Source organism: Paroedura picta, chromosome 1, assembly GCF_049243985.1.
Source record: "Paroedura picta isolate Pp20150507F chromosome 1, Ppicta_v3.0, whole genome shotgun sequence".
NCBI classification, from domain to species: domain Eukaryota; kingdom Metazoa; phylum Chordata; class Lepidosauria; order Squamata; family Gekkonidae; genus Paroedura; species Paroedura picta.
The window spans coordinates 143687379-143712425 of NC_135369.1; the positions used below are offsets into that span (position 1 = coordinate 143687379).

Below are 25047 nucleotides of genomic sequence, written 5' to 3' on the forward strand. Positions count from 1 at the left end.
GCTACTGTTGATGAGGCAAAATCAGGCCCTATCCTGTCATTGCACCTCCTATTTTGTGTAGCCCGGGGCCCTCAAACTTTTTGAGTTGAGTCCCTGAGGTGCAGCAGCATTTCATCAGTATTGTTACAGTCTGTTTCCAGTCCCCATGATGTGAAACAGAAGGCGACTCAGATCATCATGAAGTAACACAGGGCCAGGATGTGAACTCTAACTCCCCCTACAACCACCCCCCCCCCAAAAAAAAACCCAGCATCTCCATGCACTGTGAATCCTATAGTGAATGGGTTGAATTCAGACTGAATTTTTTGCTAATGGGATGTTTAGAGTAATTTTCAGCAATTTCTTGTCCCTACTGGGGACCCCCAATTTGCCTATCAAGCTGTTCTCAAGGGTCCTCTGTGCCCCAGTGGGCTATAGCGGGGGGAGGGAAGGGAGGACAATTCAGTTCTATTGACAAAACTGCCTTGCATGAGCAAAAAATTTAATCTGCATCCAACCCAATAGTTCAACCTCAAACTATTACGAGATATGTATGTATTATACAGCACAGAGAGAAGTGCTCTACTCAATGAATTCTTCTTACCAAACTGGTAAGAAAAAAGGGTGCGTGAATGAAGAAAAATACAGCTTCTGTACCTAAATTAGGCAGCACACACCCTGATATCATTCTTGGCAATGGGGGGAAAGAACAGATAGCTCCTTTCATTCCCACTCACTATGTATGCCTGCCCATCCTTTGAGATGATGGAAATCTATACGCAGGGACAGTGTTTTGAAAAGACATGTGCATGTAAAAACCCAATGTACTGAATGGCAGAGGGTAACCAATATCCCAGTTATGTTCTAGGAATCAACTATGATTTGCTCTACATGTGTTGGATTTCATACAAGTACATCCTGTTAAAACATCACACCTATACATGGATGCCTCTGGGAAGTAGAACAATTGCCAGTTCAGGGAAACATTGGGGTTGAGTATCATCTGACCTGGGCTTCATGCTGAAATAACAATTTGAAGATCATTACTCACTCATTCAAGTGCTGGAATCTCTCTTGCCAATTAGAAGCTCGTGTCACGTTTCCAGTTTTATCAATTAATTTTATTCCAAAAAACTCTAACATCATTTTGTAAGCCAACAGAAATCTTCTAATTGCTTCTTTTGTTTTTTTGAATTCCTGCAACACATTTTAAAGATATATTGAAAACATTACAATACTTTCTACCCCAAACCCTCAGATTATAACATTGTATTGTGAAATATTTGCTTTACCTCTATTTCATAAGTTGTTAATTCCTTCGCATAGAAATTTAGGCCTTGTTCTCTTAAAGGAAAAAGCCTATATTAAAACAAAACACAACATTTGCTTATAATTGAAGTTTAACTATAACACGCACACACCAAACTGACCAAGTAAAATGTTACTAACCACTGTATGTACGTGTGGTTGTGCTCCAACTTTTCATAGTCTCCTTTCCACTTGTTTAGGACTTCTTCAATATAAACACCTACATCAGAAAATATTAAACAATCCTTCAGTATAGTATTTTTCCATTTAGCAAAGCTTTAGTGGAAAAAATATTTTGACAAATTGTAAGCAGACACATTTTACAGATGATTATGATTTAACATTAGATATTAACCAGCAGTGAAGCTTGCTGCATGCTGGAATGCAATGGGCACTAGGCAGCCTTCCCCCTACAACCTGAGAGGGAGGGGGGAGTGTAAAGAGCCAGCAAGTGTCTTTCCGCACTGGCTGGCTCCTTTCCCCCATGCAGCCCATTGGTGCATGGAGCCATCTCCTTGCACCCTGTCGGGAGGGGGGCGGAGTTAAAGATCTGCAAGCATCTCTCCCCATCAGAACAGACATTGACCAGCTCCTTGGCCCCTGCACTGTCCCTCCAGGGTCCAGATAGGCTTCTCTCTGCACCCTGACAGGATGGTGTGCTAAAACCCTGAAAGCCTCCTGGCAGGCGGGGCTTGCTCAGGAGGCTTTTGAATGTTCAGCATGTTGTCGGAAGGACCCATCACTTTTTATGATATTCTCTATGAGTATTAAACATCTGTAAATGGCTAGCTCGGATTTAAACAAAACCAGAAGGGAAAGACTCACATAACTGAATGGCCAAGAATATTTTTAAAATACTTAACAATGAAGACATCTCTGAGAAATCAGAAATTCTTTTGTGATGGTCATGATTCAGTTGGTCTTAAACCCAAAACAATTTGTGGCCACTTGAGATCAGAACAGTAAATGAGATCAATTGACACACCAAACCACAAGCAATTTATGGTGGGATATTTCAACTTTATGCAAGTCAATTAGTTTCATTGGTTTAAAGAGAAATAAAACTGCTGGAGAAAATTGAAGTGTTTTCTAGATATAGCTGCAAGAGAATTTACCAGAAAGATGACTTTTTTTCCTTTTACAATAAGCTTTGTGAACTAATGTAGTGGTCCCCAACCATGGGGCCGCGAAGGCCCTGGCACCGGGCCGTGGCTCCCTCTCCCCGCCCCCCCGGCAGTAAAAAACTTCCTGGGCTGCAAGCTTGCGGCCCGGGAAGCTTCTTACTGCGGGAGGGGGGGAGAGGGAAACAGGGCCGCGCATGCACATATGTGCCATGCGTGGCCGAAATAGTGCATGCGCGAAAGTGCCGCGCATGTGCGATTTTGGCTGTGCATGCATGGCATGCGCGGCCAGGCAATTGCCCTCCCTGCTGCTGCCGGTCCCCAGTCTCAAAAAGGTTGGGGACCACTGATCTAAGGCACATGATCCAGACTACTACTATACATAATAACATGTTTTGCATAATAACATGTTTTGCAAGACAGCAAAACGTAATAACATGTTTTGCAAGACAGCAGACCTTGAGATTTCACCATATATTAGAAAGGTCTTTTTGAAGGACTTTTGGTATTAAAAAGATTTCTTCACAGTGCAAAATTATGCTTGAAGACAAGGTGATCTTAAAACAAACACTCCAGTCCCTTCGTTCTTACAATTTACACAAATGAAAACACAAATTCTCAGCACTTAGTAAAAGCATACTTCTATTACTACTGAATGTAATTAACATTATGAAATCCTTGCCGGGTTACTTACCATCAGGTTTAAAGGGGATTTTATTCTTGTAAAAGCGGAGGTTGCATAAATCATTCTGATATCGAAGATCTTTAAAGTTCTGCTGAGCAAAGATGAACAGTACAAAGCACAGTCAGCTAACCAAATATCTATAGAAAACAGAGGGGTGCTGAAGTCATTTCTAATATGTTTATAATGAAGTGTGGATGCATTTTAAGCTAACCAAATTTCTTCTCATTTGGGAAAACAGGAGAGAAACTAGCTCTGTCTCTATGTGCCAAAAGAAGCCTCTTAACACAGTCTAAGCTGCCAGGATAGATCACGATCTGATTGTTATAGGACAACAGCTTTCACAATGCTATGTAGTGACTTAGTTCACATGAAAGAAGAGATCAAGTAAAAACCGAGCAGGAATGCAAAATGAAAAGAATTTGCGCATCTGTTATCTCTTGTTAAAATGCCTGCAATGCCTCTTTATGCAAGCATCTGAAATTATTTTTGTTATGCTTTTATCTCTGGAATTTAATGTCATTTAATGCCACTTATGGTTGACACATGGACACACAGGGCAAATAGGGCAAAGGCCAAGGGCAAAATTGTTGTTTAAACTATAATCTTTTATGAATGTGGGCTCCTTGATATATGCAGGCCTGATTGACATCAAAACTTTGTAATTGTTTGGAGCTACACTATTCTGTTGATTCATACACAACCTGACTGGCTTGGAAGAGATACTTCATAGTTATTACATTTATAGTGTGTGTTATTATTTAGACTCCTGAAGAAGGCCCTCTGGGCCCAAACACATTTGGTCTAGTGATATATGTAACCAATATTTTGGTCTTAATTATTGTACTTGCTGTTTGTTGCATATGCGGTTTAGCAGGCCCACAGAGCAGGAAACATGATTCAAACCTCAGGGACTTGTAATGGCATCAGATAGCATGCAGGATCCATCCTCCTCCAGGATAGTTTAAATGTTCCAATCATTTTGAACTTGGGGGACTAACACTGGTCCAATCACAGGCTTGGGCAAGAACCCAGCACTGTATATAAGTACAGGTGGTGTGCTATTTATGTGATCTTAATAAAGAGCTGACGTTTCACTCTCCAAGCGACTCCACTCCTTATTGAGGCCACTATTCAATAATTGCAACTTACATTTATTGCTGTATACCAGTGGTCCCCAACCTTTCCGAGGCTGGGGACCGGCAGGGCATCGGGCCTCGCCCCCGCGGACCGCGCCCGTGCGGGCCACGCCCGCGGATCGGGCCGCGCCCGCGGGCCGCGCCCACGCCGCGCCCGCGGGCCGCGCCCACACCGCGCCCGCGGGCCGCGCCCACACCGCGCCCGCGGGCCGCGCCCACACCGCACCCGCGGATCGGGCCGCGCCCGCGGATCGGGCCGAGCGGGCGTGGCCCGCACAGGCGCGGCCCGGCCCTGATTCCCTCTCCCCGCCTCCCGCAGTAAGAAGCTTCCCGGGCCGCAAGCTTGCGGCCTGGGAAGTTTTTTACTGCGGGGGCGGGGCGGGGAGAGGGAGCCGCGGCCCGGTGCCATGGCCTTTGCGGCCCGGCACCGGGCCGCGGCCCGCAGGTTGGGGACCACTGCTGTATACTATGTGGATGTAATGTGATACCCACTCTCTGTTTTATCTACACTATATGTATGTTCTTAACCTGTAGTTATTGTGCACTTTTTAATAAATGGATTAATTTTGTTCAGTGTTTTAGCAGCTCAACCGTCTAGGTTCCTGAACAAAAGTCGGCAAAACAGGACAGCGTTGAGTGGTTTCATACTGTTAACCATTTTTTTGCTGGCCAACTGAGCTACTGTGGGGGAAAAGAGAGGAAATAGGGTACAGTGGTTAGAATTGGGAAAACATAGGTTCAGATTCCCTGGGTGACTGTGGGACAATCATTCAGTCTATAATACTGGGTTTCTGGGAAGCCAAAATGAAATGAGAAGCATGTATTCCACCCTGAACTCCTTGAGAGCCAGTTTGGTGTAGTGGTTAGGAGTGCGGACTTCTACTCATGCCAGGTTCGATTCTGCGCTCCCCCACATGCAACCAGCTGGGTGACCTTGGGCTCGCCACGGCACTGATAAAACTGTTCTGACCGGGCAGTGATATCAGGGCTCTCTCAGCCTCACCCACCTCACAGGGTGTCTGTTGTGGGGAGAGGAATGGGAAGGCGACTGTAAGCCGCTTTGAGCCTCCTTCAGGTAGGGAAAAGCGGCATATAAGAACCAACTCTTCTTCTTCTTGGAGAGAGGGTGGTGTGTGTGTGTGTGTGTGTGTGTGTGTATGTATGTATGTATGTATGTATGTATGTGTATATATGTATATATAAAATAGAATAGTAAGACAGAGGATTCCCCCCTCCCCCACTCAACATGCAGTCTGATCTTCCAGCTCAGGGATGCTAAGAACTATTTCAAGATAGGTTTAATAGGGCAACCAATGATGGTACAACAACTTATTCCCCAGCTCTACTAGTTTTCTGGCAAGTTACTGAAACCAGTCTCCCTCCTGCATTTGCTTTTAGGACAGAGTCAAGCAACTATAAAATTGGGTATTTCCATCATAAAATTCTCAAGGCAAGGATGATCTTATATAGCAAATTATGGCCTTTGATGTCTCTTAATACTGCATCAACACAAACAATGGCAATAAGAAAAGACACAATGTGTACTTGCCCTCCAACATCTCAGTCAAAGAACAAAGGGCTTGCGGGTTTCTAGACACCATTCCATCCTTCAGCCCACCGTAAAATTACTATGCTTATCTAAATGACTTCAGGGACTTAAATGTCACCATAATTGTACTTAATGAATGACACCCCCTCAAAAAACAAACCCTATCAAATGCTCTTACTGGATATTGGTGTCGATATTTGTACAAATCTCTTGCAGCATAAAAGCTTCTCTTTGGTTTAGCTGTCACTTCAATTGCATCATCCCCCTGAAAAGAGAAGACATATTTAGTAGCAAGCAAAATGAGTATAACAACTAGAATTTGGTGGCATATATAATATACTAGTGGCAAAGCCTGCTTTAAAAGCAGGCTGGGAGCCAGTGCCCCATCCCACCAGCTTGGCACAAGAGGCAAGAGCTCGGTGGAGGATGAAGTGCCCCCCCCCAAGAAGGCAGCAAATACCGGCAGAGTAGGCAGCTTGCTTGTAGGCTAGCGCCAGAGGGGAGGAAGGGGGGGGAGGTGTGCACAGCCATGCTCACCTCTGCTGACAAATAAGAAGGCTTGCTACCCCCTCTGCAGCGGGTCTGCAGTCCTCATCTAACTCCTCACTATTGCCAGAGGCCAGGAAGGCCCATCAGGCCTCTGCGGAACATATGACCAGGCCTTGCAGCACACTCAGCTCCCGCAGGTAGCAAGGACGTAGGGCAGGGCCCTCCATGGAGAATGTGGCCAGCCTTCCCAGCCCCCGTGGGCAACAAGGAAGTGGCAGACACTAGCACAGGCGCCACAGCAAAGGCAGCTGGACCTTGCAGCCCTGCTGGCAGCAAGGAGGTGTGCTGACTGGTTGCACAAAGCCACGCAGCTTAGCTCCTGCTGGCTTTCTGGATGAAATGAGACAAAATGAGGGTAGGTGGAGAAGAGCCTTTGGTTGGCCCTCAGTGGGGGAGGGTTCTCCTAGTGTGGGCAAATCAGAGTGAGTCAAACAATCAATGGATGGGACATTCGATAAACAATACAATAGGATTAGGGCTAACCAGACATCTAAAATTAGAGCCGAAGCAAACCAGAAATATTGACATGACACATTAATTGATGCAAAATGTCATAGTACGATCCTAATTACAGCAAGTTATGCCCAGTACCACAGACTACAGTCCTTACTGATTTATGCAAGTAACTGTGTCCGTCATTTAGTAATGTGTGATTCTATAGCCTCCCTTGAAAAACCCTCTTGAATAATTTGCTTTCCAGAGACTACAGGAAGCCAGGAGAGCCTCCCTAATTTTCTCTGGCAGGCCATTCCACAAAGTGGTGGCCACCATGGAGGCACCATGTGTATGGGCAGTTAATTGATTTGGCCAGCTTTCAGGCTGGCACCGGTAGAAGACCCTGCTTTGGCGAGCAAGGCTGTTGTGGTGGAGCGTGGGGAAAAGGTAGTCTCATAGATATGAGTCCAAGGCCATGAAAGGCTTTATATATGACACCCTATACCTTTGAGATGAGACCAACGATGGGGACATTCCCTCAACCTCTCCCTCTACCGGCAACCTAATATCCAATTGTCCCTGACTGTTGTTGTTCAATCATTCAAGGTTACCCATATGTTGTGGTGTTGACCATACTGTTCCATATTTTATGTATCTTTCCCACCCACCCTCCAACTGGTTAGGTATACACCACCCAGAGATATCACAGCAAGGGGCGGTATATAAATTACATAAATAAATAAATAGGGCTCAATAACTGATGGACAATTAGTGCAGTACCTGCAGGATAGGACTGTGTTCCACCTAGCTCCCAATAATAGCCGAGCGACACATTCTGCACCAACTGGAATTGCCCAATTGATTTTGAGGGGATAACAATGTACAGTGCACTACCATAGTCTAGTCTTGATTAAGGTGACCAGATTGTCCCACTTTTGGAGGGACATCTGGGGACACCTGGCAAATTGTACTTATGTTGAAATTTAAAAATATATATTACAATACTATTTTTGCGTTCTATGCGTTCTATGAAACTTTTTGTTGCTCCATATAGACCAAAGTTTTAATCAAGAACCCCCCCGGTCAATGGTGTCCCGCTTTACCAATGTTAAAATCTGGTCACCTTAGTCTTGATATTACTGTGGGGTGGATCCAGGTGGCCAGATCAGCTGTATCAAGGTAAGGGCCACCTTTTGGGTTAAGCGGAGTTGAAGAAAGCCAGGTTTTGCAACTATATTAACTTGCTCCTCTCAGTAATAAAGCTCAGTAATAAAGTAATAAACCCCACGACTTTTAACTCAGTCAGCTGCAAGATCAGCTGAACGCCATCGAAAGTGGGGAGCACAATGTCCTTTAGGATCTCTGCTTTTTCAACCAACTTTGCCTCAGTCTCTGTCTTTTCAATCCGTCTATCACCCATCTCTTAATGACTGCTGTATAGTTGGCTTATTGGTCAATTATCTGTCAAAAATTAAGTATTCTACAAATCCAAGAATGCTGCTCTATAGAGAATAAGTTACCTTTTAAATTTCATGATGACATAATTTGTTAGGAAGGGCAGAAATGATTACTGCTTGCTTCCAAACTCTACGGGAGTCAACAGCAAACCTAGCAGCACATCAAAGCTTCTCCTGCCTTTACATTAGGATGTCTGCTATACCATATGCAAACGGGAATAGGCATCAAAAACAAAAGAGTAGGGCAGCCTGTGTAAATTTATTAAGATGTAAAGCAACTGCAGTGTTCTTAATGATCTCAATGTTCTTATTGTGAAACAATATAACTAATTAGTATCTGCATATATAGCATATATCTCAAGATTAGTGGTTTAAACTTTTTGTAATTCTAATTAATGTTTCAAAAATACACGACTGCTTTTCCACCAGTCACATACCTAATCCACTGCATGATGATCTGCTTGCATGGCAGAATATTGTTCTCAATTACAGCAGATCTACATTTTGATGAATGGATTGTTGGTGCTAGACTGTGACTACGGACCAGAGAGGAAAAATATAGCACAATTCCAAACAAATTTGACCTTTTCAGCTTTGGCACATTTTTTCATTTTTAACAAACCAATTCAGAAACTTCATTTTCATGGTGCCTTTCTGATCAATATATACAAAGCAAAAGAAACGTTTTGTTTCTTTTTTAAGATACAGACTTATTCCCAAATGAGGAACTATTTGGCCAATCACTCCTTGCTACTTTTCATCTGCTACAGATAATGTTTAGACCTTTAATAAATTTACGTAACTGGTACAAAACCATAGTGTTCCAAATCCAAAGAAAGGTTCAGCTATCACCATTAGCCAAAGCAAATTCATGTATATTTGTTAGTTGAGTAATAGTAACAGTGGAGTAATAGTAACAGTAATTTTTTTTCTCTTTACAAGTCTCTTTCAGATGGTTTCATGAGACAGCTGAACTAAGATTTGCATTGATAAGAGCAAGTCTGTCTGTATTCTGACAGACCTGATCATTACATGGAGGACTGCACAATATTTTGAGTGAAACAACTTAAAAATATTTAATAATTTTGAATTAGGTTTTCAAAATTGCCAAAATAACCTTTTCTGAAAGGTTACCTTCCCCCCCAAAAGCCTTCATGCACACAATTTTTATAACAGATGATTATTTGCAATAGTGAATAATAGAACTCCCACAGATTTCAGCTGGTGCTTGGTTTAGACTTTTACATTAAAGAATAATAAGCACCATTACTTTGTCAACCGTTGATAATTCCATTAGTCACAGGTCTATTCTGTTAGACGTCAACATGAAATATGAATCATTTTAAGCTTCAAACAAACTCTTTTTTTGCACACACACACATTTTCTACTAGATGTACTGCATTTATGATCCAGGTCTTCTACATATTTATCATTTAGGGCAGTACCAACATTCCTATATCATATCACACCCTTATAATGTTTGTCCTGCAAAACATGTCACTATTTACTCTAGCCAATACAGAATCATCTCAATAGATTCACTATGAAACATGCATTGTCATTATTTCTACTGTGCACGTATGTGTGGTCAAGTCCAATTCTGCTGGTATCAAGTTGGCTCAACACTGAGCTCTATGAGATCCAGGACTGAATTCCTGAATTCTCATTCTCTACTTTGCTATGAAAGTCACCGAGCGACCTTGGGCTAGTCAGTCACTCAGTGTGTTTGTGAGGATAAAATGGAGAGTGGGAGAAGAACCTCGAGTTTCCTAGGTTGGGATCCAAATGTGAAAGATGGAATTTTTCACCTCACACCACCATACAAGGATGCTACAGGTGGCAGAGCTATATGTAGTTAAAGATACTGTGTGATTAAATTACACAAGGGATACATGTCTGTAGTGCCAGAACCAACTTACCTGAAGTCATTCTGTATTTTGCAAATTCAGTCCACCAAACTTTATACATAGCAGCCAATGGGTGTTATTTTTCATTTACTAGCCCACCAACTGAACACTATTTTAAATCTAAATTCTTACCATAATGTGGGAAAATATAGTATTTCTGGCGATTAGGTGGGGGGGGGGAGTGGTAAATAATTATAACACATGGGGACTTACAATTCAGTTAGTAGTTTACATCTCGACTGCACTAGCTTTTGTCCAAACAAAATATAGTATCAAAGAAACAGAGAGAATTTGTATATGAATATTTTTGCCAAGAATTTAAATTTGGGATTAAGTTCATTCCACATAGTTATATTTGCCTATTTGCCTACTTGCTATAGCATTTTTTTTTTTTTTACTTAGGACACTTGTTAGGAAATAACTTTTAAAAACCCAGTTACAGGATGTATCAGACAAAGAACAAAACTGATTGGAAGAAAACAGATTAATTTGAAATATGGTGTTGGAGGAGTTTATGGATGGATACCAGAGACCACGAAATTGGCAAATAAGTAGGTTCTAGATCAAATCAAGCCTGAACTCTCCTTATAAGCTATATACTTATATATTTCAGTCACATAATGAAAAGACAAGATGCACTAGAAAAGTCAATAATGCTGAGGGGGGTTGTCACTAATGCTAAGAAGAGGCAGTAGGAAAAGACCCAACATGAAATGAATTGACAATAACGGAAGCTAAGGGCCTCAGTTTGTAAGACCTGAACAAGGCTGTCAATTATAGAATGTTTAGGAGGTTGTCACCAAAAGTTGGAAGTGACTTCACACTTCTTAACATTCCACATGAAACAATATGCAAGCAGCAGACATTTATAATTCAGATTTATCCAACAAAACTCCCTGAAACTTGGTTCACTTTTGACTTCCATGTACCCAATTTATTTATACAATATATAAAGCTGTATGCTCCCAGTTATCTACTGTCTGGAATCTTTAAAAGACATATGATGAAAACTTTTTATCAGAAAGACAAAATTATTCATGGGGTAGGGGTGAAATTCTGAATAAGAACTAAAAAGGGGGGGGGGGGCTGAAAACCTCAATCTAAAATTGAATGAAAAGTAAGGGACAGGTCAGCTGGTTTTATGCTTTCCAAAAGACTTTGGTTTATGCATTCTTTCAGAGGCAGGAAACCCATTTTCAACAGATATAATCATAGCAGGTAGTTTTACACAGCCAGAATGTCAAATAAACCTGGTTTCTGAAGCTGCACCAATACCACATGAGCTGAACCTATTTTTTGTTCTCTGAATCAGATGCTGCTAAGAGAAAAGCAATAATAGTCATACCCTGGAAACAGAGCGGATTAAAACTACTTTGACCTTCTGCATTTTTAAACCTCTAGAGTCTTCTTCTTCAAAAAAAAAAAAAGGGGGGGGGAGGAGGAATATGTAGCAAGCTGTCAGTAAGGCAAAGGGGAGAAGGAAAACAAACCACAGCCCCATCTGACCGTTCCTCCTTTGGCAGCCCGCAACGCAGGTCACCAGGAAGAAAACAAACCACACCAAAATACCAGTGCGCGGTCGGGTGGCACAAGAGACAGCCAACGGGCAAGGCAGGCTGGTTTCTCCACCCCCTTCGATTCCTCAGCCTCACACCTCCCATTCCACGGCTGGCTTTCATTTCCCGGCAAGGAGAAGAGCAAAGAAAAGATGCAGCCACTACGACTGAGTCACAAGGCGGGCGCAAATTTAAACGGGGGGGGGGGGAGATAAGGAGGGACCGGGGGGGGGGAGGGAGCGAGCACCTCTTTTACGCAAACAGGCCGGCCGAGCTTTACAACCATCGCCACCCACCCCCACCCCTGCTGCTGCATTCCTAGACCAGGGCACCTGCCTGTACACGGAGAGGCTCTGCACGGGCGAGACGAGGCGGCCGAGGGGCCGAGGCAATGGAAGTGAGAAAGGGGAGGGGAGGCTCCGGCCCCCACCTGTCCTCCCCCCGGAGAAGTTTGCGGGGTCTCAAGTTACCTGTTCGGTGTGGACCGCTTCTCCTCCTTCGCGCCCTCCGCCTTCCTCAGAGGCTTCGCCGCCGCCGCCGCCGCCCTCCTCCCCTTCGGGCTCTTCTTCCACCGCCTCCTCCAGCCCTTCCCGCGGCTCCGTATCTTCGGGCCGGGCGCTTGCCGCAGGGAGCGGTTCCCCTTGTGGCGGCGGCGGCGGCGGCGGCTGCTGCTCCTGCTGGGGCTCGTCCTCCGTGGGGGGCTCTTCCCGGCCGCCGCCGCCCAGCCCCTCGAGCGGCTGCCCTTCCTCGCCTGCCCCCGGCTGCGGGAGCTCCGGCTCCGAGTCCGTCTCCCACGTAGAATCGCAGTCCTCCACCGTGGTGGGCTCCTTGAAGCTGACCCCGCTCAGCAAACTGCCCATTGAAGAAGCGCCGCAGGAGCCTCCCCCGGCGGGAGGATGGAAAGGGACGCGCAAGGGAAGGAAGGGGGTCCGCAGGCGGGCTACGAGCACCGCCGCCGCTGCTGCCGCTGCTGCTGCTGCCGGGGCATGGTGGCGACAGGAGGCCGCGGGCAACGGGGAGGCAGAAGGCAGCGAGGCGGAGGCGGGCGCAGATGGCAGAAGCGACAGCCAGCCGAGGCTCTGCTCCTCCTCAGCCAGTCCCCAGCCCCCGAAACGCGCATGGGGCGGAGGAGGAGGAGCTGCGCGGCTCCGGGATTTCCACAGGAAACCGTCAAGCACGCCCAGTTCCTCCCTGAACCGCGGCAGTCGCCTCTCGGACGCGCTGCTGCTGGGAGACGTGGAAGTTTCTGTGCAAACACGTGCTTCGTTCGGGGGGTTTCTCGTGCCTTCCAGGCTGGCGGCAGGCAGCTAGGCCTTGGAGAAGCCGGGCAGCAGCAGGAGGAGGAGGAGGAGGAGGAGGAGACGGAGACGGCGGCTCAGGAGCCCCCTCCTGGCGGCTGCTTGACCACCTGCTGGTGGGACTCCGAACGGGAACGAGAGATGCGGCTCTGCCTCTAGGGCGAGTTGTGCAGAAAGGGATGCTCGCTTTGCCCGCTGCTTCCCCCGTGCTCTAAGCGTGGCATACCGAGTAGAAATTCAACAGGTGATTCCTGGACCATGCAAGCCGAGGCAACTGTCTCTGTAGTACACACCCTCCAACTTTGACTATTTCCAGTGCAGTTTCTTAGAACATTTTCCTTGGATTGGCCCAGAGTAGGATTTGGGGTAGATCTGCTTAGGGTTGACGGCTTAGTTATTGCAGTTACTGGTTCTAATATGATAACTGCTTATAAAAAGCAACACTTTTCTCACTGTCCTTGCTAATGTTTGTTGAAGCACTATCTTACAGAACGTGCCTTGTATTTGCTTGGCAGAGGATTACTGGAGCCCTTTCTTTATCTCATGCCCTGTAGCACCCGTAGGATGAGGAATCTGTGCACTAGAATGCCAGTCCAAATGGAAAATGAACAAATATGTTTTTTTTCCCGGAAGCACTTCTGTTGGCTATTTAAAAATTCAGGAGATGCAGCATACCCAAATATTTATTAAATATATGCTAATTAAGGCACAGGCATTCAAAAATTTTATTGTGGTAGAGAAAGAGGGATGGGGTAAACTTTGGAATATGTTTTCTTGTTATAACTAAGGACATTTGTGGAATTTCCACACCCGTTAAATGTAGTGTAATGTTTGCCAACCGAAGTCACTATATTCCGGCCTCTCCATATGACATCACCAATATCCAGCGTCTGGGCAGTAACTGGCTGGCTACATCCTCCATTTTAAAGTGCTAGTTGGGGAATCACATAAAGTGGATTCACCATCCTATTAGGGTTAGCTACCGGAGAGCAACCAGCAGGCAACCAGCAGAGGGAAGGTATGGAGACTCAAACGCACTAAAGTCGGCTGCCTCGTCCAGCCCTCACACCCGCCACCCTCTCCCTTGTTCCCGGGGACAGGGATTTCTTTTTAAAAATGGCTAACTTCCTGGAGCAATGAATAGGCAGACAAGCGTGCAGGTGATGCCAAAAATAAAAGCAGTTTTTTTCAGGAGTTGTAACACAAAGCGTGCCTCTCTAAAGTTTTCTCCCCCCCCCCACCATGGGAATGATATTAATTTTTTAAAGTATCAAAGGACTTGTGATCCCATAAGGGGTCACGTTCAAAAGGCATTATGCATCTATGATTCTATGCATAGGCATTTCGACAGAAAAGTAAATTTAAAAAATTAGGCATTGTGGAACCTTTAAAATATAGAGAATTGCTTGATGGGTAGAAGTGCGATGTGTTTAAGGCACATTGCTCTCTCCTGCCATTTCCAGCAGCAGATGTGGAGGGTGAGATGCACAAAAAGGCGACAGAGGCAAGACAGCAGAAAAGGTGAGGAGGGGCTGGGAAGCACGATAAAATCTAGCGCTTTGCCATTCAGCTGGCGTAACACTATTTTTACTGATGTGCGGAAATTGTCTTAATTCCTTTTAAAAATGCAAAACAATGTCAGCATATAGACAAGCTCACAACAGTTTGCAGCCTTACTAAACCTTTCAGTCAGAGATCTTGTAGCTGTTCATCTGTCTGTTTCTGCTTGGTTACCTGCCATCATCCCATGCTCCAGCAATGATTTAATTCAAGTGATGTACATACCATGCAATCAAACATATCAAAAGAGAGAAAGAATGTCTGACTGAAATGAAGCAGAATTCCGTTTCAAAGCTTGTAAATCAGACCGCATCAAAACCTTGAGGGAATCAGTGTATTGGCAACTGGCATAACTCCAGCATGAGTATAAAAGTGGCATGAACAGTTCAGTGCTAGAGCAGTGGGGGCAGATTAGGCATTAAAGACACAGAAAAGTCCTGGTGCAGCAATAGCCTGGGGGGGGGTACCCCATTTGGGCTTCCAGAAACCAGGTGCTACCCCCTCCTCACCAGGGCCACCATAGTCCAAAGGGGGGTAAATGCAAGTCAGGGGCACAAGGAAATAGGGCTTGCCACAGCGAAGGATGGGATATGCTCACCTGGTCTAGCCTTGGTAATTGTGTCTGACAGTGCAAATCCTCAGCTGTATCTGGAAGTCCTGGTGGAATGTGATTCAAGAGCCATGGTATGCTATACTTGTACCTTCTACAGCCCTTCTCTGTAGTCTTCCCTGTCTATATACAGGGCTAGTGTTAATGTCCCGTGTTGTGTGCAGAACTGGATAAGGTTTGCCAGTCCCAGAATCACTGATTTTGACCAACTATCCCCATATCCCGTTTTACATATATTAAGTGTGCAAAAAGATGAGTCCTACCTGTTAAGGACTACATTGTATTAAAACTATTACAACCTAAATAGAAACCCTTAAGTTCCACAAGCAACAAGATAGTAGATTTGAGCTTTTGCTTACCATGCCTTCTCAATAGAGTCATTCACTCTCAAGGTTTTCCCTTGATCAATAGGCCAATTCTTTGGAATGGCCTTCCAGAGCAGGTTCAAAGTTCCTCCTCACAGCCTATTTTTAGGAAGGCACACAGAGGGCTTTTTTTGTAGAGACTGTTCTTTATGTCTGATGTGAGGACTGCAGAAAGATTGTAAAAGAAATGAATTGGCTAGCTGCAGCTGGATTGGTATTGGTGGTTTCTGTTCTTCAGCTTTTATTGTATTCTTTCTGCCACATTGACACTTAGCTGCCTTCAATCTCTGGAGAAAGCCAGCTTTTAATTATAAACGCATATGGTAGGTGTAGAATTTTCCCAGTAATGCAATAGAGTGAGATTAAATTATGATTGTAGAAAACATTGTATTGTTTTTAGGAGTGAAATATCTTTCTCTTGGCAGTTCTTTAGGAACAAGGCCTAAGTTGTTTGAACAAACGGTGCCCATACAGACTTATCTGATCCCTACCAGTATCTACAAAGGTGTCTTCTACATGGAGATAGGATTCATGGTTTCTCCATGGCTGATGTGGCTGCAGATGAAGCACAGCAACAATAGGGTTTTTAAGTGGCAAGGTTCCCTGTAGTTTCCCTGCTCTGGTCCCTTAGCCGTAGCTCCCCCCCCCGCCCCCCCAGCCATCAGGGTTTTTGCCATTTTTAGAAATATTGACACAAGGATATCATTGTATTGGTATATTGTTGTAAGTGTAGATATAGCAAGTTGTCTAATTCCCAGCTTTCATTCTAAAAAACAAACAAACCACTAAGTCTCTAGCCCAGCGGATCTCAACGTGTGGGTCGGGACGCCTTTGGGGGTCGAACGACTCTTTCACGGGGGTCATGGCAGGGCAAGCAGCTTGGCTGGGGAGCACCATCTACACAACAGCCTTGCAGATCGAGATAGAGCGTTCATCTGCCTCGAGCAGTGGAAAAGATGGTGGGCATGGTGGGACAAGAGGCAGAACTAAACTGAGAAACCCTAGAAAAAACCCGATTTATATACAATCATGAACAATGGATCTTCACACCACTGGTCAGTTTTGGTTTAATTTCTGTGAAAGAACACTTGCATAATTTTATGGTTGGGGGTCACAGCAACATGAGTAACTGTATTAAAGGGTCACGGAATTAGGAAGGTTGAGAATCACTGCTCTAGCGCAAATGGTTGCAAAGATATGTTTGATTGAAAAGATATGCATCTCTGCAAGGGAGGAGGATTTACTTTTTTAAATATGGAAGATGAGATTTCTAGAGAATCTGCTATACCTGTTCACAAAGGTATATTAATACACCAATATTCTAGTGCTGATTTTTAAAAAGCCCTCCCTTGATGGCAGGGGAAGGAAATTACATCTGTGCAGACAGAGTCAGGAAGAATGGCTGCCCTGTGGGCTAAAAAATCTGAATATTCCCCCCCCACACACACACACACACACTGCAACAACCATCAGGATTTGCTGTGATCTTTCCCAAAATGTTACAGCGAAGCAACTTTGAGGAAGATGAGAGAAAAACCAGGGAAAGCCCTGGAAGTACAAGAATGTACTGTGATATTGGGGGGGGGGGAGATTGGGGGGCAAGGAAAAAATCCCAAATATTGGAACTGATGCAAAGCCCAAGGTTTAATCAGAGCCTCCCAAATCTTACCATCCACGCATATTACCTGTGCAGTATAATGCACATGTTTTAAGTTGACATCACAGAAACAAAATTTCCATGATAATGTCTGAAGATCCAAATTTCTTATGCCCGTATAACCGTATTGAAGATGAATGGATCAACGGAGTCCTAGGGATACTTTATTGGGAGTTAGCATCATTGAATAGACCTGAGTAGGATTCTGAGTAGACCTACTTTTATAATTCAACTTCTTAACTATATTACAAAGTTGCATTACAACATTTGTATAAATGAAACTGTACAGTATTTAGTATTCACATCATTTCAGACCTTTAAACTAACTTGGTCCTATTCAAGTCTAACGGAAGTTTAAAAAATATGTGTAGTGAATCTTACATCCCAACTCAAAACACACAAATTGGAAGTAAATCCAATGTATGCTGACTTCGAAAGCCCCATAGAATAAACTGGGATTTGCTTTTGAACAACTTGTACATACACTTGAGCAACTTAATGGGCTGCAGTCAGAAAATGAATTGTGAGAAGACCACATAGAGGTACTGGAGAAAAGGCTTTTTCTTAACATTCCAAGGAAAAATTATATTTTAAATTCCTGGGGCCATGAATTAATTTATTCTTGACAAGCAATGAGGCCACTGACTCACTTGTATCTGTAATTGGCTAAAATGTTATATCTTGCTAAAGAATTGAAATAAAAGAGAGAAATAATAGGGAAAGGAATAAAATTAAATTAAATCTGATTGTTTTTACAGAGATGTTTTATAAATCTGCCTCTCTGTGGAGAAACGATTAGGAACAAAAGTCTATTTAGAAAAATATACAATCATATAAGAGAAATCCAGTAACTATTTTCAAATAAATCCAATAACTATTTGCAAGAAAACGTGAATGAGAAAAATTGTCCAGTTCTGGTAGAACACCAATATTTTGAATTCTGCTCTCTCCACCTCGGAAGAAAAGTAATTTAATATCTTTCTTAATAGGTTCTCTTTCTGGTTTTTGATTCATAACTGTTGTCTTTTTGGCTACTCTTTTAAAATAAAATTTAAATACGTTGGTTCCCATGATGTTTATTAGTTAAGTACAATCGCTTCTTCTGTATCAAGACTACAGTGTCAGATATTTTCTGAGAGAGAATAATTATGCTTTTCTCTCATTCTTTCTTTCAAGTTACTGGATTTATTTATACACTGTATTTTTTCCCTTTTGTGCTGTTGCACTTTTGTATAAGTTGTTTTTAAGGAGTTTCCTGTTGCTTTATCATTACAATTCAGAAAGCACAATTTGTAGCACTAAGCTATATTGTGTAAAAAGTAGCTTTTTAACATACTTGACTTTAGCTACCAAAATATAAAGCATTATGGTAAAAGATGTAGAGAAAAGAGTGGCAGATTAGGCAGTGCCAAGGAAATGCCTGTTTTGAATGAAAAGGTATGAGAAAATATTTTTGCTGAGGCTTTGGTAACATTACAGGAGGGTTCAAACATAAAGCAAAACCATTTTTTATTATATGTACTAGGGGCAAAGCGTGTTGCATTCAGGAATACAACCGGCGCTAGATTGAGGGGGGTGGAGTGGAAGAACTCAGTGGATGGCCTCTCCCTCCCCCCAGGACCTGGAAAAGCTGCAGGCAGCTGTTAGGGATCTCACCATCAGGGGCAGCTCTCACACACCAAGAATCTGCAGCCTCAGAGGGAAGTGGAAGGAGGAGGGAGTGGTCAGGGGTGGGGGACGGAAGGTGATTGGCTGGCCACTGGACAGACAGGCAAGCCGGTTGGAGGAGGAGGCACCCGGGGGTGGGACAGCTGCCAAGTAGGGGATAAGCTCTGAGTGGCACTTAAGCAATGAGACCAGCTCCTCTTCCCAAGGCCTTACTAGAAATATTAAGTGGAACAGATGATTAATTTGTGAAGCCAGTCTCCAAAGGCCATCACTCAGCTCCTGATTTGGCTTGACAAATGGTTGTTTCTATAGTTAGGGGAGTGTTTGAAAGTGGCACATTGGGACACGCCTAGATTAAGAATCTCTGTGTTTGTTATACTGTCTGAAAACTGTTAAAACTAACTGTGATTAATAAACCAACTTCAAGCAATTGGTTCAGGACTTGCTTTGGCAGACCCTGATTAGTCCTAGTTTATTTTATTTATTTATTTTATTATATTTATATACCGCCCTCCCCGAGGGCTCACGGCGGTTTACAGGAAACAGGAAAAGATACAGATAATTTATAGTAACAGGTGATAACAGTAATAACATTATAATAATAACATGATCATAACAATAACATTAGAAAATAGAAATTGCAAGAGTCTCAGCTCAACTCTTAAGGTAAGGCCTATTAGTGTCAGTCGTAGTGCGGGGGGGGGCCTTGGGGGCCAATTGGAAGCGATAGTTTGGGTTGACCTCAGCTGCCTGGCGGAGCAGCTCCCTTTTGCTGCCTGGTGGAGGAGCTCCCTTTTGCAGGCCCTGTGGAACTGTTTAGGTTCTGTCAGGGCCCTGATCTCCTCTGGGAGCTCGTTCCACCAGGTGGGGGCCAGAATGGAGAAAGCTCTGGCCCTGGTTAAGGTCAAGCGGGCTTCCTTGGGGCCAGGGACCACCAGGAGGTTGGAAGTAGTAGAGCGCAAGGCTCTTTGAGGAGTGTAGGTGGAGAGGCGGTCCCTCAGGTATACTGGGCCCAGACCGCATATGGCCTTAAAGGGGATAACCAACACCTTAAGCCTGATCCAGAATGGGAACCAGCACAGCTGCTGGAGGATGGGCCGGATGTGGGACCTCCGAGGTGTTGCTGTGAGGACCCTGGCAGCCGCATTCTGGACCAGCTGCAGTTTCCGGATCAAAGATAAGGGCAGGCCAGCATAGAGCGAGTTACAGAAGTCCAGCCTAGAGGTGACCGTTGCGTGGATCACTGTGGCTAGGTGTTCTGGGGCCAAGTAGGGTGCTAGTAGTTTGTCTTGACGAAGGTGGTAAAACGCCAGCCGCTCTTCCGTTGTGATCTGAGCCTCCATTGAAAGGGAGGCATCAAGTATCTCTCCCAGGTTCCTGGTGGAGTGGACCACTTTTAGCTGCACTCCATCTAGAATGGGTAGGCGCGCTTCCTTACTTGGGCCTTTCCTGCCCAGCCACAGGACCTCCGTCTTTGAAGGGTCGCCTTCATTGAGATGACCACATTAACCATATATAGATTAAACCGTAGTTTCATTTTCTGTCTGAACTGAGGCAAAATATCTTTTTCATTACCATATGGTACTGAGAGGGTTTTATCAGCGGAGAGCTTGCAGCTAAATAGAACATTTATTAGTAGGCTTGCCAACTTCCAGGTGATGGCTGGAGATCTGTGATTACAAGAGATCTCCAGGCAACAGAGATTAGATCACCTGGAGAAAAAGGCCCCTTGGAAGGTGGCCTCTGTGGCATTATAACCCATTGAAGTCTCTCCCCTCCCCAAACCCTGCCGTCTTCAGGCTCTAATTCCCAAAATATCCAGTATTACCCCACCCAGAGCTGGCAAATCTAATTTATGATGGAGCAAGAATAGGGCTGGAAAAGTATCTGGGTGTGAACTAGGTGTGAACTGATGTAGAGATGTTTATGTGCACGTCTTCCATTTAAGTGTGTTTTAGTCTGAGACAAATTTTGCAGCTTCGGTAAGAAGATCTCTAGCTCTTTTTAGAAGACAACTGATTACCCACTGTTTGGAGGGGTAGATGTTGCCATCAAGTTGCAGCCAGTTTATGGCAACCAATAGAGTTTTCAAGGCAAGAGACATTCAGACATGGCTTGCCATTGCTTGCCTCTGTAGCAACCCTAGAATTCATTGGTGGTTTCCAATCCAAATACAAACCGGGGTTGACCCTGCTAAACCTAGGTTTAAGAGCACCATAAAGGTGTTTGTTTGTTTGTTTGTTTGTTTGTTTACTTATATCCTGCCCATACTTACTAGTATTAGCTCGGGACGGCTCACAGATAAAACAATAAAAACACCATAAATACAATATAGCATTAAAACATTTCCCATCCCCACAATTAAAACTAGCATAAAAAACTAACTTCAAGATAGCAATAAAAACAAGAGAAAAAGACACACACCCCATAACATCGCTGCTCTGGCCTCAAGCCACTTCCATGGCTCATGATGGTATCTCAACGGTTGTGATCTGTGGCATCAGATTGAACACGTAATATTTAGCATAGGGTGGGACCCCCAGATTGTAACACCGGGCATCCCTTCCCATCCTCAACCAAATGCCTGGTGGAAGAGTGCTGTCTTACAGGCTTTGTGGAACCTTGATAGTTCTGTCAGGGCCCTTAGCTCTTCCAGGAGCTCATTCCATCAGGCTAGGGCCATGGCCAAAAAGGCCCTAGCCCTAGTCGAGGCCAGCCGGATGTCCTGGGAGGACGGAACAACCAGTGGATTCATACCTGCAGAGCGAAGGGCCCTGCAGGGAGCATAAGCAGACAGGTGGTCCCTCAGATAGGTAGACCCCAAGCTGCCTTAAAGGTTAGAACTAATTCCTTGAACTTGATATGGAAACAACCTGGCAACCATTGCAGTTGTCTCAGCACAGGCTGGATGTAGACCCCCCAAGATGTTCTAGTGAGGACCCTTGCAGCTGCATTCTGTACCAATTGCAATTTCCAGGTCAAGGACAATGGTAGGTCTGCATAGAGTGAGTTACAGAAGTCTAACCTGGAAGTGACTGTTGCATGAATCACTGTGACTGTGATCCAAGGACATGTAGGGTAATAGTAGCTGCACCTGGCATAGATGGAAAAACACAATAGAATCATAGAATCATAGTCGGAAGGTACCTCTTGCTTCATCTAGTCCAACCCCCTGCACTATACAGGACACTCACAATCCTATCGCTCATCCACTATAACCTGCCACCCCCTTGAATTTTCAAAGAATCAGCCTCTCCTTTAGATGGCTATCCTGCCTCTGTTTAAAAATTTCCAAAGATGGAGAACCCACCACCTCCCAAGGAAGCCTGTTCCACTTAGAAACCGCTCTGTCAGGAACTTCTTCCAGATGTTTGGATGAAATTTTTGAATTAATTTCATCTCATTGGATCTGGTTTGTCCCTCTGTCTGGGCTACTTTTGTGATCTGAGCCTCCATAGAGAGGAAGGCTTCGAAGATTACGCCCAAATTCCTGGCGGCTGGTACAGGTGTTAATTGCACCCCATCCAGGCATGGTAAGCATGCTGCCTGATCTTGCCCCTTCCTACCCAGCCAGAGGACCTCCATCTTGGAGGGGTTGAGTTTTAGATAGCTCTGGCTGAGCCACCCAGCCATTGCTTTCAAACAGCTTGCAAATGTATGGGGGGGGGGGGAGTCCGGCTGTCTGTCCAACAGAAGGTAGAGCTGGGTGTCATCTGCATATTGGTGACAACCCAACCCAAATCCCTGGACCAGCTGGACTAGAGGGCACTTGTAGATGTTGAAAAGTGTGGGAGAGAGGATTGCCCCTTGTGGGACCCCACACAGGAGTGCCTTGGGGGCTGACAACTCTTCTCCCACTACAGCCCTCTGCAACTGATTACAGAGAAAGGAGGACAGCCATTTAAGTACTGTCCCTCTTATTCCAGTCATGGCGAGGCACTTGGCCAGCAGCTCATGGTCGACCACATCAAATTCAGCCGACAGATCTAAAAGAATGAGAATAGCTGACCCACCTTGATCCAGCTGATGCCCAATGTCATCCATTAGGACAACCAATGCATTCTCCACCCCATGGCTGGGACAGAAGCCAAACTGGTATGCGCCTAGGGCCAAAGCTTCCTCCAAGAATGCCAGGAGCTGGTCCACTGTGGCCCATTTCACTACCTTTCCCAGAAACATAAGATGTGAGACTAGGTGGTAGTTGGCGGGGTCCCACAGGTCCAGAGATGGTTTCTTTAGGAGAGAATGGACCACTGCCTCCTTGAGCCTGTCAGGGAACCCCCCTACTGCAAGGGAGAGGTTCACAATCTCCCTTAAGGGGCCTCCTATCTATCTGTCACCCAACTTGAGCAGCTGGGACGGGCGGAGTTCCAAGGGGCAAGTGGCTGCTCTCACTGAACCTGGCAGCTTGTCCACTTTGGTTAACGAGAGCCATCTGAAGGCCATCAATCCTCATGATGAGGGATGTACTATACATATCTGATAAACTAAAGGCAGTGATGGGAGTTTTTTAAATGATTCAAATTCATACAGTTTAGAATATATCTGATTTTATTTATTTATTATTTGCTATCTCTGGAGACTATGTAAATGATTGTTCTTGTAGCCAGCATTTCACCTGTTATATTGCTAACTATCAAACCCATTTTTAGGAGAAAATTCAGACTAAGTAAACCTGCCAACTTTAGTTAAGTATTGTCTTTGAATAATGTCAGATTAATTGGTATCCTAGCATATTAATATTGAACAGAAGACAATTTTGAGGAACCTGGGGGATAATAAACCAATAGTTAATATAATAGATGGCACTGTAACAGGTCTAAACTACTGGTAAAGACTTAAGATATAGCAATATTAATAAACTATCAGTTCAGAAGCACCTGTAGGAATATGGATAATTGGCAGATTGGGTTTGTCAATGATTGATTATACCAGATTCAATTAATATTTTTCTTTGATAAGCTTAAACAGCATAAAGGACATGCAGTGCACTTAATATTGGACATAGCAGGGATTTTCCCCCAGAAAGCTAATTAAATGCATATTTGATGGAACTGCTGTCAAATAGATACAAAATGAGATTAAAATTAAACAGAGTAATTATGCACTGTGCAATGACTAGTTGAGAGGAGATGTCAAAGGGGTTCCTGAATGGTATAGCAAGGATCACTGATTCATTAACAATTTGGAGAGAATTCCACTAATCCAATATTAAAGGTAGAAAATGCTAGAAAGGTTATGGATATTGTAAAGTGTGTTCTGGAGACATTCAGTGTATAAAAACTCTTGATCAGCTACTCTTTTAGGCTATTCTTTGTGCTTAAATAGAATTTAAATGTTCAGAATATGACAGTGGAAACCAGTGTAATGTCACATAGGCAGAAATTGTAAATAGGTCTTCTCATAAATCAGTGTTATTTTATTCATTGGTGCTTCCTTCCAGGCAAGTTAGCTCTTTAACTGTGATGGTGCACTGTCCAAACCTGAAGGATTAGCTTGTGCTCATGACTAGTAATAATGACTAATAATAGGCCAGGCAAGGCTGATGCATTGAAAGTTAAGCAGGGCCAACTCTGGCTAATATTTGGATGGAAGACCTCCAAGGACTTGGTTGGTAGTTTCTCCAAGGAAAACTAGGGTGGAAATGGCAGAGGCAGGAAATAGCAAAACACCGCCAAACTTCCCTTGCCTGGCTGTCAGACAATCCAGAGATCTCCTGGCCACACTACACATGGCATACAATAACTAACTAACTAACTAACTAACTAACTAACTAACTAACTAACTAACCAACTAACCAACTAACCTGTGCTTAAACCTGTAGAATTGTAAGGGGTATGAAACAATGAGTTAAATCACAAAATATAACATGAATATTACCATCTTTAAACAGCCCGTGGCGCCCGAATAATTCGTTAAGCCCCCTAGAGGTGGGCTTTGTCCGTGATGAGGAAGGGTCCGGGTTGGACCCTTCCTCACGACAGACAATCGGAGGGACCAATCGGCAGGCGCAAAGCGCCTGCCGATTGGTCCCTCTGATTCCCAGCCTGAGCAACTGCGAGCCGCGCGCAGCGCGGCTCGCAGTTGCTCCCGAACGCCCGAGGGAACCCCCAGCAGTTGCGTGAAGCGCGGCTGCTGGGGGTTCCCTCCCTGCCGGTCTGACGCGGTGAGAGGCGCGAAGCGCCTCTCGCCACGTCAGACCGCCG

General features: G+C 44.5%; 1 protein-coding gene across 3 annotated transcripts in view; it reads right to left on the reverse strand.

Annotated features, from left to right (window-relative positions):
• OGFRL1 (opioid growth factor receptor like 1) overlaps nucleotides 1-12984 on the reverse strand; it is a 57575-nt gene extending 44591 nt beyond the window's left edge. For 2 of the 3 annotated variants that reach the window (XM_077307283.1, XM_077307276.1), the window contains exons 1-6: nucleotides 12154-12984; nucleotides 5957-6043; nucleotides 3103-3184; nucleotides 1429-1507; nucleotides 1272-1338; nucleotides 1031-1176 (exon numbers count right to left, since the gene is read on the reverse strand). In XM_077307283.1, the coding sequence (XP_077163398.1) occupies nucleotides 1031-1176; nucleotides 1272-1338; nucleotides 1429-1507; nucleotides 3103-3184; nucleotides 5957-6043; nucleotides 12154-12543 (851 nt within the window). In that variant the 5' untranslated portion in view covers nucleotides 12544-12984. The remainder of the gene's footprint in view (nucleotides 1-1030; nucleotides 1177-1271; nucleotides 1339-1428; nucleotides 1508-3102; nucleotides 3185-5956; nucleotides 6044-12153) is intronic. The other variant, XM_077307292.1, reaches the window with a different exon arrangement.
• Between the last annotated feature and the right edge of the window lie 12063 nt (nucleotides 12985-25047).